At 43.4% G+C, this 11087-nt stretch overlaps 1 protein-coding gene across 1 annotated transcript; it reads right to left on the reverse strand.

The window, feature by feature from the left end:
- Nucleotides 1-427: 427 nt before the first annotated feature.
- Nucleotides 428-10231, reverse strand: rps6 (ribosomal protein S6). The gene is made up of 6 exons (XM_052020428.1): nucleotides 10073-10231; nucleotides 8715-8846; nucleotides 7108-7318; nucleotides 4296-4442; nucleotides 1315-1472; nucleotides 428-564 (listed from the first exon to the last, which is right to left on the reverse strand). Exons 1-6 carry the CDS (start codon nucleotides 10076-10078, stop codon nucleotides 469-471), a joined length of 750 nt encoding a protein of 249 aa, XP_051876388.1. The 5' UTR covers nucleotides 10079-10231; the 3' UTR covers nucleotides 428-468.
- Nucleotides 10232-11087: the final 856 nt, after the last annotated feature.

Below are 11087 nucleotides of genomic sequence, written 5' to 3' on the forward strand. Positions count from 1 at the left end.
AAAAGGTACTGATACTATTTACTAGGCATGAGTGGCTGGTTATGGAGGGAGGCTGGAAAAGCAGAAATATGTTTTTTGGAACAGAGATGAAATATCCCAGTGAAGGCTTTCAACACAAGAGCCTGTGCATTGTTGGGAGCTGGAATGTTCCATCTAATGATTGGAGGTGAAACTTAAAAGGATTACAGATAGAAACAGGGACATGACTAAACAGGAGCCAAGACAAGTAATCTCTACCTTTGCTCCATGTTTCTCTGAAACACCATTTGCTCCCTCCACCAAGATAAGTAAATGGAAAATAACTCCTTTGTAGTGATCAAGACCCACAAGGTCTGCAATTCTTCCTTTCACAAGAAAAAGAAAAGCTGTTGAACTTGATACTGTTCACTGAGATCAAAGTTTTGAACAAGTGAAGAAACTAAGCAAGTTTCAACAAAATCTGTTTAATGTGTTATCCAACCAGCATTTTTACTTTTGGCTAGATTCAGATTTAGATGTTGAGGCCCTGAGTGAAGAAAGACGTCGTCTCTTCGCAATTTGCTCCTGGCGTTTCTCTTTAGCTTCCTGCAAAAGAATTTAAATAGATTATTGATAACAGCATTCCCTACCCCATTATGACCCCTGAATAATTGCTGTTCACCCCCCCCCCCCCAAAATGTTTAATTATCAAAACATGCAGCCAAAGAATGACATACTAAACAGGATGACCAGTCCTGGATCAAACACAACTTAAAAGGGCAAGTTATTGGATTTTCAGAGCTCAAAATCAAGGAATACACACAAGCAGACCTTGGGAGTGGGGCCAGGGACATTTTAAAATGTTGTCTTGAACACAGGGCCAAAGACAGAATGTTGCAGTTGAACATGAAGACACAATCCTGTCATTTTTTTGGCTAAGTAGAATGTCGTCAGAGGATATACAAACAGCAAATAATGAATGGGGAAAATACTCAGGTCAGGCAGCATCAGCAGAGAGAGTTAATGTTTTAGATTAATGAAAAGTGAATGGCCCCAAATGTTATTTTTTTCCTGCAAGGTGGCTGCCTGACCTGCTGAGTATTTCCAGTTTTTTTTTGTTTTCCTTTTAGAGTTCCCATGTCTGCACTTGTTTTGCTTTTCTATGATAAAGGGACAGGGATGCAGCTGTCAGCAAGAGATTCCATTCCATTAAGTGCTTTGGAGAATTCCAGCCTAAACACAATTACGTAGGACCAAATACCAACACTAGTTGGGTTCTCATTCATTGACAAATTGGCATGTGGATTAGCAAGGTGCAGAGAACCAAGCAACTTTTCAACAAAAAACCCAACCAACCTTCATTCTCTTGGCCAGAAGTTTGGCATATTCTGCTGCAGCCTCCTTGTTCTTCTGGGTACGATGTTTCTTCAGGGCAATGCGTCTACGTTTGTGCTGCAGAACCCGAGGAGTTACCAAACGCTGAATCTTAGGAGCTTTGGTTCTGGGCTTCTTACCTGGAAATTAAAGACTGAGCTCAAAATAACTACCGAAAGAAAATTCTAATAGAAAAACACTTTTAAAACATGAATCTCATTGAGTTCTAGTAAATGCAATAAGTCTGACAGGCAAGGCAGATGAACTTAAAGCTTGGATAGCTACATGGGACTGGGATATTATAGCCATTACGGAAACATGTCTAGGGGAGGGACAGGACTAGCAGCTTAGTGCTTTAGGCAGGATAGAGGCAAAGGAAGAGAGAAGGGGAGTTGCATTTTTGATTAAGGGGAATATCACAGCAGTAGTCAGAGATGAAATTACTGAGAGATTGTCCAGTGAAGTTTTATGGGTGGAGCTGAGAAACAAGAAGGGGATGATCAGATTGTTGGGATTGTACTATAGCACCACCACCACCCCCCTCCCCCCCAAATAGTCAATGGGAATCAGAAGAACAAATATGCAGAGATATTGTGCAGAGTTTTAAGAATAATAAGGTTGTCATAGTAGGGGATTTTAACTTTCCTAACAGACTGGGACTGCCATACTGTTAAGGGCTTAGGTTGGGGGGAACTTAAGTGATTTCAGGAAAATTTCCTTGAGCAATATATAGAGGGCCCTACTAGGAAGAGGGCAAAGCTCGACTACTCTTGGGTAATAGGGCTGGGCAAGTGACTGAGGTGACAGTGGGGAAGCACCTTGGGACCGGTGACGGGAGTTCTAAGTTTTAAAATAGTTGTGGAAAGGGACAGAACTTGTCTACAGGTTCAAGTTCTAAAATGGGGCAAGGAGCTTGCAACGGTTGATTGAAATTGTGGGAGCCCTGGCTGAGATATTTGCATCATCGTTAGCCACTGGTGAGGTGCCAGTAGACTGGAGGGTAGCAAATATTGTGCCTTTATTTAAAAAGGGTGCCAAAGAAAAACTTGAACTATAGATCAGTAAGACTAACAACATCTGTGGTAGGTAAGTTACTGGAGAAGATAGGAGCTGATTAGAGGTAGTCAGCATGGCTTTGTGCATGGGAGAACATGTCTTATGAACTTGATTAAGTTTTTTGATGAGATGACCAAGAAAGTTGATGAGGGCAGGGCGGTAGATGTGGCTTATATGGACTTTAGTAAGGCCTTTGAAAAGGTTCTACATGGTAGGCTGCTCTCGAAGAGTAGATTGCATGTAATCTAGGGAGAGGTGGCTAACTGGATACGCAATTGGCTTGATGTTTGTCATCTATATCAATGATTTGGATGAGAATGTGTGGTATGGTTAGTAAGTTTGCATATGACACTAAAATAGGTGGTATAGTGGACAATGAAGGTTATCAAAACTTAGAGGAATCTTGATCAGCTGAGTAAGTGGGCCAAGGAATGGCAAATGGAGTTTAATTCAGATGTGCAAGATGTTGCATTTTGGCAAGTCAAATCCAGGTAGGACTTTCAGTGAACAGCAGGGCCCTGGGGAGTGTTGTAGAACAGGGGGAGCTTGGAGTACAAGTACGAGTCACTGGTAGACAGGGTGGTGAAGGCAGCTTTTGGTATGCTGGCCTTCGTAATTCAGGGCATTGAGTATAAAAGTTGGGCGGTCATGGTGCGGTTGTACAGGACGTTGGTGAGGCTGCATTTGGAACAGTGTGTTCAGTTCTGGTTGCCCTGCTATAGGAAAGATGTTATTAAACTGGAAAGAGTGCAGAAAAAAAAACTTACAAGGATGCTGCCAGGACTTGAGGGACTGAGTTATAGGAGAGGTTGGACAGGCTAGGACTTTATGCCTTAAGAGCATAGGAGACAGAGGTGATCTTATAGAGGTGTATAAAATCATGAGGGGCATAGATAGGGTGAATGCACTATTTTTTCCCCCCCAGAGTTGAGGAAATCAAGAACCAGAGGGGACAGGTTTAAGGTGAGGGGGAAAGATTTAAGAGGAATATGAAGGCAACTTTTTTTTTACGCAAAGGATGGTATCCATGTGGAATGAGATGCCAGAGGAAGTGGTTGAGGCAGGTACAATAACAATTTATAAAAGACAGTGGACAGGTACACCGATAGGAAGGGTTTTGAAGGTTATGAGCTGTACGTTTCTGTGCTGTATGACTCTATGACTAAGTCAGGCAATGGAAAGGAAAGGACAAGACTTTAGAAGCAAAAAACAAAGATGATAATTTCAAAACTTCAGACACTGGCAGACTGGGAATCCAAGGGGTTTACTTAAGACAGAAGACGAAGTAATCAGGAGAGTATCAGAATACTCACAAGGTAATAAAGATAATGAAAGTTTCAGCAGCAAAACAGCCAATGCAAGAGCAAAGTCAGGAGTCTGAGGCAGCTGGCCTCTGATGGAGCAGATACCATCAGGTCTCACCTCAGTACTAAGTATACACCAAGTTTGCAAATGGTTTGATTTAGCATGAGACAAAAAGGAGCCAAGATTATAGCAGGGACTCTGATGCAACAAATGAGAAAGTACAGGGGACAAAAAAGATGGCAGTGAAGCACAGGTGATGACCATATGCATTCACATAGCACTTCACATGTTACAGACACTGGTGCTGAATGGGCAGTAGAAAAGTGAGAAATTTAGGGGAGTGTGGGCAGATCTGAGGCATGCACCAGAGTGCCTAACCAACTACTTTTGATAGCGAATGGTATTACCATTGCTGTGCCTCCCTGTATAAACATCAAAAAGGCAGGCCACCCAGCACAATATGAGGGAGGAATTGGAGGACATGTTGCTTGTCATTTTTGACATGGATGAAACACGTGTGAGGAGAGTTAGTTTACCAGTGACAGAACACATCACTCTTGCAAAAGCTGCTTTTTTGCATGGCTCAGGGAAAATGAACGTACCTTCCTTGGTCAGAGGTCTCCTCACGACATATTGACGTACATCATCCTCTTTGGACAGGTTGAACAGCTTGCGAATTTTGCTAGCCCTTTTAGGTCCAAGACGGCGGGGCACTGTATTGTCTGTTAGCCCAGGGATATCCTTCTCACCTATTCAGAAAAAATATTACGTTGTTCTGTCAAACAAAAGTGTAACATCATCAACAAAATTAATTAAGCCCAAATGTCATCCTCTATCTTGCTTGAGTTCTGCTGAACTTTCCTGAAAAAGTGTTCCATAACTATCCATTGTCATCATGATCAGTGGGTGTGGACATTGCCTGCTTAGTTCAATAAACATGCAGTCAAGGCTCACCAGATGTCCCTCTAACCAAATACAGAGTGGATTGCTAGGTATCAAGACAACAGTGTGATCATGACCAAGTTCTCATCAATCTTGAATCTGAAGCTAGGAACAGAGTAGATTATTCATTTACTCATCCAAGCTATCAGGAATCTATTAAAAGGAATCATTATAATTGGCAAAATCTAAATTATACAAATAAAAAAATTCATTACAGTGGCTTGTAAAGCAGTACATTTCCAGAAAGAACGTGTTCACTAGTGACAAGGGCCACCATCTACTTCCATGGCTTCCAACACCAATTTGCAGCCCTACCACAGCCGCTGATCACAATTAGAACAACAGCCACACACTAGAACTATTGTGGAAAACACCATTCAGTATCTTAAAATGAAATTCCAGTGCAGACGTCAGTCCGTAAGTGCCTTGCAGTATATGGCCAGCAGGTGCAGATTTCATTGTTGCATGCTCTATGCTACCCAATGTATTGATATGAAGACAAGATGGCACCCAAGCAAGAGAAAGAATACATTCCTGACTCTTCCTATGTGGCTCGGAGCAGACCAGGAGCTAGAGGATGGCGATAGTCTGGGGAGGGAGACAGAAGGGAGGAAAGGGTCCTGCCAGAAGACCACCAACCTGATTTCCCAGAATAAGGCATTGAATGTATAGCCACTAAAGAGTGCCCTGATTAGAGAGATGCTCCTTAAAGAGTTACCAAAGTTGTCCTGAGATCAGTGACCCTCACCACACTCCAATCCTTAAGACCAACATAGTTTACCAGTAATCAGCCAATACAGTCCAGATGACACAATAATCCTTCACACTCCACTTTTTAGGGTCACCTGCACCAAACAAACAGATTAACTAATGACTCCTTGATTTGTTACTGAACTGGTTTCCTTCAACCTCTTTCAGCAGAAAGGTACCTTTATGCTACGGGGAATGTGCCTTTCAGGGTCAGTGCCCTCTTCAGATAGATGTGCAATGAAGTATCACAAACTATGATCCCATCAGGAATCACACAGCACTATTCTGAACGTAAATCATTGGGATGTTTCTAGTGTATTTTTTGACCAATTCCACTTTTCTTTTTGCAGTGGATCCAATTTGGCAACAGTTACCTAATGCATCAAAAGAGTGAACCAAATCTTTAGACACAACTGCCTTTCACAATGTGCTTGCAGGCAGGGAGAATAAAACAAAGACCCAACCAAACAAAACTTCAGACTGCTGATTAAACTGCCGATTAAACAAATGCTGCTAGTAATTGGCCAACTAAGGCACACAATATTTCTAATTTGTTAGTGGTAAATCTTGATAAATAGCAAAAGATTTGTCTAGTCCATACCACATAATACTTTCATGCAAACAATAGGATGAATATACACAAGCCTTATTTTGTCCAACAAGAGAGAGTGATTACCCATGTTAAAAGTCAGTTTAAGCTGCTGGATGTAGTGCTCCACTTATTCTGGACAGAAAGGGCAGGGCTTGCTCACCAGTTTGTGGTGGTCTCTTTATTCATGTTCAGTCATAGCTTTTTTTGGCTCATGCTAACCTAAATTTTAACGGGCTACAATTAAATGCAAGTGACCCCACATGAGGAGCATGCTGGTTTGCTTCTTTTGGGACAGAGTCCTTTTGTCCAATATGACTAGTTCACAGCTTAACATATCAGTATTCAAAACCTAATGCATCCCTGGCATTTTTTTAAAAATGGTATAATAATAAAGGATTTAAAAATTTTAATTCTACTGATGTCATCTCATGCTACCACCTTATACTATCACATACTGTGGATTAGTCATAATGCTCACACCAAATTCTCATACCCATGTGAACCAGCCAAAGTAGAAGGAACTCCAGAACTTTACAACACATTCACGAATGATTGTTTAAAAAAGATACCAAAGCCAGAGTTTAATGGGTCACCATGTCAAGAGCTGCAATGCAACAATATTGAAGTAAAATAAACCAGTGTCAGCATTAAATAACCAACATACCGAAGCATGAACAATTCTATCATTGCCGCAAAATTAAAAACATTAGAAAAGATTGATAGATACAAGTTCTTCATAAAAAGTTAGAAATAACATTTTATACTAGCTTATTTCATAACACACCATATATAAAGGGCCTAAATTTAATTTGCAGATGACTATTCCCCTTCTTTGCTTTGGTGACACCACCCCCCAAAAAAAACCTTTCAGCTATTCTGAAGTTGGTAATCAAGCCTTGAACTCTAGAGCCTGTACAGCATTACTCTGCTACATGCAACATCTTTACAAATTTTGCTAAACAAAAACTGATATGATATTCATTGCTTATTTGAAGGGAGAGAATGCTAAATTGTTGAGCCATTTTATTGCAACAAAAAGTACAATTCCTCAGGATAAAACAACAGCAAGTTTAACATCTACAATTAAAAAGAATCTCTTCAATCTATAGTAGAATGCAAATTTCACTCACCTTTCTTAATAATAACCAAATTCAAGACACTGAGATTGGCATCAACAATGCATCCACGGACAGATTTGCGTTTCCGCTCACCAGTCCTCCTTGGGCGATAGCAGGAGTGGCCCTTGCTGAGCAGCAGACGAACACGGCCATTAGTCAAGATACCCTGTTTCATGGGGAAGCCCTGCTTGTCATTGCCGCCACTGATCCGCACAACATATCCCTGTGGAAAGAATATAGACAATGGGAGGAGAAAAGTGATTATTTTTTTACTGATTTTGGTTAGGTCTTTGTTTTATTCTCCCTGCCAGCAAGCCCAATATGTGTTGCCCACAAGGTGGTGGACAGCAGCCTTCTTGAATCACTTCAATATTTCTGGTGAAGGTACCGCCAGTGCTGCTGGGCAGAGTTCCAGGATTTGGACCAACAATGAAGCAACAGCGATACATTTCCAAATCAGTATACTGCTTGGCTTAGAGAGGAAGACACAGGTGACGCCCACATGAGACTGAAACACTTGTCCTTCATGGTGGCAGAGATAGCGAATCAGGGAGATGGCGTCAGAGTACCCCAGTTGTGTAACTTCAGTGCATGGTCTAGATACACTGCAGCCAGCGGAGGAGAGAAATGAGCATTTAGAATGGTGGATGTGGTGGCAATCAAGCAAGCTGCTTTGTCCTGGATGATGTTGAGCTTCTTGAGCGTTGGAGGAGCTACACTCACTCAAGTAAGCAGAGAATATTCCATCACACGTGTGCCTTATAGGAAGCAAGTCACAGTATTTAAATAGGGCCCTTTACTATGTTGTAGAGCCATTTTTTGTCTTAAGGTGTAGACCAAGATTTGCTGGAAGAAACAGCCCACACACAGTAGTGTGATAATTACTAGAACATTTCTTTACAATACTGGTTGAGACGTATCGTCATGGGAACTTGTACAGCCAACAGAGCACCAGAATGGAACTTGGATTTAATACCTCAACCATGAATATCTCCTCTAACAATGCAGTATCAAAAGACATGACAGAAGACATTTAAATTTTAAGATAAACTCAAAAATCTAATTTGAGGGATCATAAATTGTATAGGCTGAAAGACATGGCACAGGTAGAGAGGAGTTACAATCAATACTGTCTTCTCACTGAAGCCATGCCATTCCACAGCTTAAATCTGTTAAAAACAGCCTCATAACACAAACCACATCAGCAAAATAAAGTGCAACAAACACAAATACAGCTTACATGGATTGCAATACTACAGGGCTTACCCAGAAACACAGAACCCACCCACCTATATCTTTCCTGAAAGCTAGACACCAGCATCGACATCCATCATAGATTTTTACCTTGCTACCAACTGGCAGCAATGCCAGTCTAGAGACACCAAAAAGTACCCCCTTATCAATTAGCAGGTCTGAAGGCAACAAGGCCAGCTTCTGCATTATATAGCATCACTCTAAAAGTGGCACCCAAAACTGTTTCCTCTTCACAAACTTTTCAACTGATATTCACACAAGGTGCTTTAAAAAGTGGACCACCTGAGTGTCTTAGACAAACACATTGATTGGACAGCCACAGATTTACTGTCGTTTATGGATGTGGGCAGGTCACTGAGACTCACCTTCCACTCGTCCCCCAAGCAGTCAGCAGCAACCTCAGTGGCCATACGTTTCTCATAAAAGGTGCGCAGCTTACGCTCATCATCCACCTCGATCAGTTTCTGGCAGCCGGTGGCCGGGAAAGAGATGTTTAACTGCAAAAAGAGAACATAGTTGCTACTTCAGTCTGTGCAAACCATCAACATTCCACCCCCTTTATTCAAGAAGGGCAGCAGAGATAAATCAGGTAATTACAGGCCCAGGAGTGCTAGGAAAGTCACTGGGAAAAAATTCTGAGGTATAGGATTAATCGACACATGGAAGGGCATGGATTAACAAAAATAATCAGCGCAGCTTTGTTAGCTAGGGATCCTGCCCAAAAATTTTGACTGAATTTTTCAAACAGTTAACAAAATGTATTGATGAAATTAGGACAGTTCATGTCATCTGCATGAACTTCATTCAGTAAAGTCTAGGATAAGGCCCCACATGGGAAACTGGTCCAATAGGTTAGAGCCCACAGGATCCAATGCAAGTTGGCATATTGGATCCAAAATCGGCCTGGTAATAGGAATAGTTGTAAGAGGTGATGGCAAAGGGCTGTTTTTGTGTTTACAAGTGTGAGAAAGTGGCATGTTACAGTGATCAATGCTGGGACATTTCCCACTTGTTATATACATTAACAATTTGGAAATGAGCATAAGGAGGTATTTGTAACTTTGCAGCTGACTCAAAAATGGATGGTGCAAAGGATAGGCAAAAGATACACGACGATACTGATCAGCTGATAGGATGTATAGAGAAATGAGAGCTGGAATTTAATCCTGATACGTGTTCTTTGGGAGGACTAATAAGGGTACACAACGAATACTAGGGACCCAGACAGCAATATCCAACAATCCCTTGACATGGCAACAAAAACGGCGGTGAAGGAGGCATACACCTTTATTAGCCAGAGCACTGAATGCAAGGGTAGGACGGCTATGGTTAACCGTGTAAGTCAGTGGTTAGGCCACAGCTGGAATACTGGGTGCAGTGCTGGGCACCGCACTACCGTGCGAGTCTGCGAGCAAGGCCGTCCCTCGCCCACTGCCGGCGCCACGACAGCCCAGGCCCACTCGCACAGCGCTGCAGCCGGCGCCGCGCTGGGCCGAGTACCGGGTCGCCCTGGTCCCACCGGCCCCACCATCTGCCGCCGCTGCCCGAGGCCCCGCAGCTCCTCCCTCTCCACCAGCCGCAGCGCTCCCCCCAATCCACCGCCATCCGAGCCATCGCAGCCGCTGAACCCCGGCTCGGTGCCTCCGCCGCCGACGGAGATGCTTCGGTACAAGGAGACACGTGTATGGAGGCGGCTGGTGGCGGCCCGGCGCCGCTGCCTCACCTTCATGTCGGACCCGCAACACCGCGCCGCTCGGCCGCCGTCAGGAAAGAGGCGGGGCTTCCGCTCCGAGCAGGCACATACGGCCGAGCTCTCGCGAGAACCTGTGGCTTCCCACGCACGCGCGTTGCTGTGCCTGGGGGGGGTTGACAGCTGGGCGCATGCGCAGTTTCGCTGGTTGGGGAGCCCTGGGGAGGAGGGTGTCCTGCTCACCCTCCGCAGCAGCTGAATCCGGTTACCAAACAACGTCCGGGTGAATCCCCGCCACAAACGAATTCTCTTTCCTGTTCCATTGCTCTAATCTGTTAGGTTCAGTCTTTGAAACCTTCCTTTGATATTCTTGATCAACACTGTCATATTTCCACCTTCCTTTCCGAGTATTCATTGTAGCCCACAATGTTCAGGTCCCATTGCTGCCCATGTTTACATCCAGGGCTTCCACTTTATCTACAGCACATGACACCGTTTTCTCTTCAACTCATAAGCTTGATTTGCTGCAATTCTTGCATTTAGAGTCATAGAATCATACAGCATTGATCCAAGCCCTTCAGCTCACCACGTCTATACTGACCATCAAATACCCATCGATACCAATCCTATGTTCCAGCAATTGTCTCAGAGCTGCTTCAGGACATTCCAAAAGGGAAGGGTGAACAGCCGGAAACCACGGACATGTAGGTACCAATGACATAGGTAGGAGAAAGGATGTAATCCTGCAACATAAGTTTAGGCAGCTAGGTAGCTGTTTAAAAGAGCAAGACCTCAAACATTGAAATCTCTGGATTGCTTCCAGTGCCACAAGCTAGTGGGTGTTGGAATTGAAGGACCGGTCAGATGAATGCGTGGCTGAGGGGATGGTATAGGAGGATGGGCTTTAGGTTCCTGGATCATTGTGACCATTTCAGGGGTAGATGGGACCTGTACAAGTGGAACGTCTTGCACCTTAACCAGAGTGGGACTAACATTGTTGCTGGGAGGTTTGCTATTGGGGAAAGTTTAAACTAAGTTGGTAGGGGAA

This window comes from Pristis pectinata, chromosome 7 (assembly GCF_009764475.1).
Source record: "Pristis pectinata isolate sPriPec2 chromosome 7, sPriPec2.1.pri, whole genome shotgun sequence".
Classification (NCBI taxonomy): domain Eukaryota; kingdom Metazoa; phylum Chordata; class Chondrichthyes; order Rhinopristiformes; family Pristidae; genus Pristis; species Pristis pectinata.

What these genes read in the sequence shown, in the direction of transcription:
- rps6 (XM_052020428.1), bottom strand. An exon ending in TTTGGTTATTATTAAGAAAG is followed by an intron (nt 4,443 to 7,107) that starts GTGAGTGAAATT and finishes TTTTCTGAATAG; the next exon opens with GTGAGAAGGATATCCCTGGG. An exon ending in GAGACCTCTGACCAAGGAAG is followed by an intron (nt 1,473 to 4,295) that starts GTACGTTCATTT and finishes TTTAATTTCCAG; the next exon opens with GTAAGAAGCCCAGAACCAAA.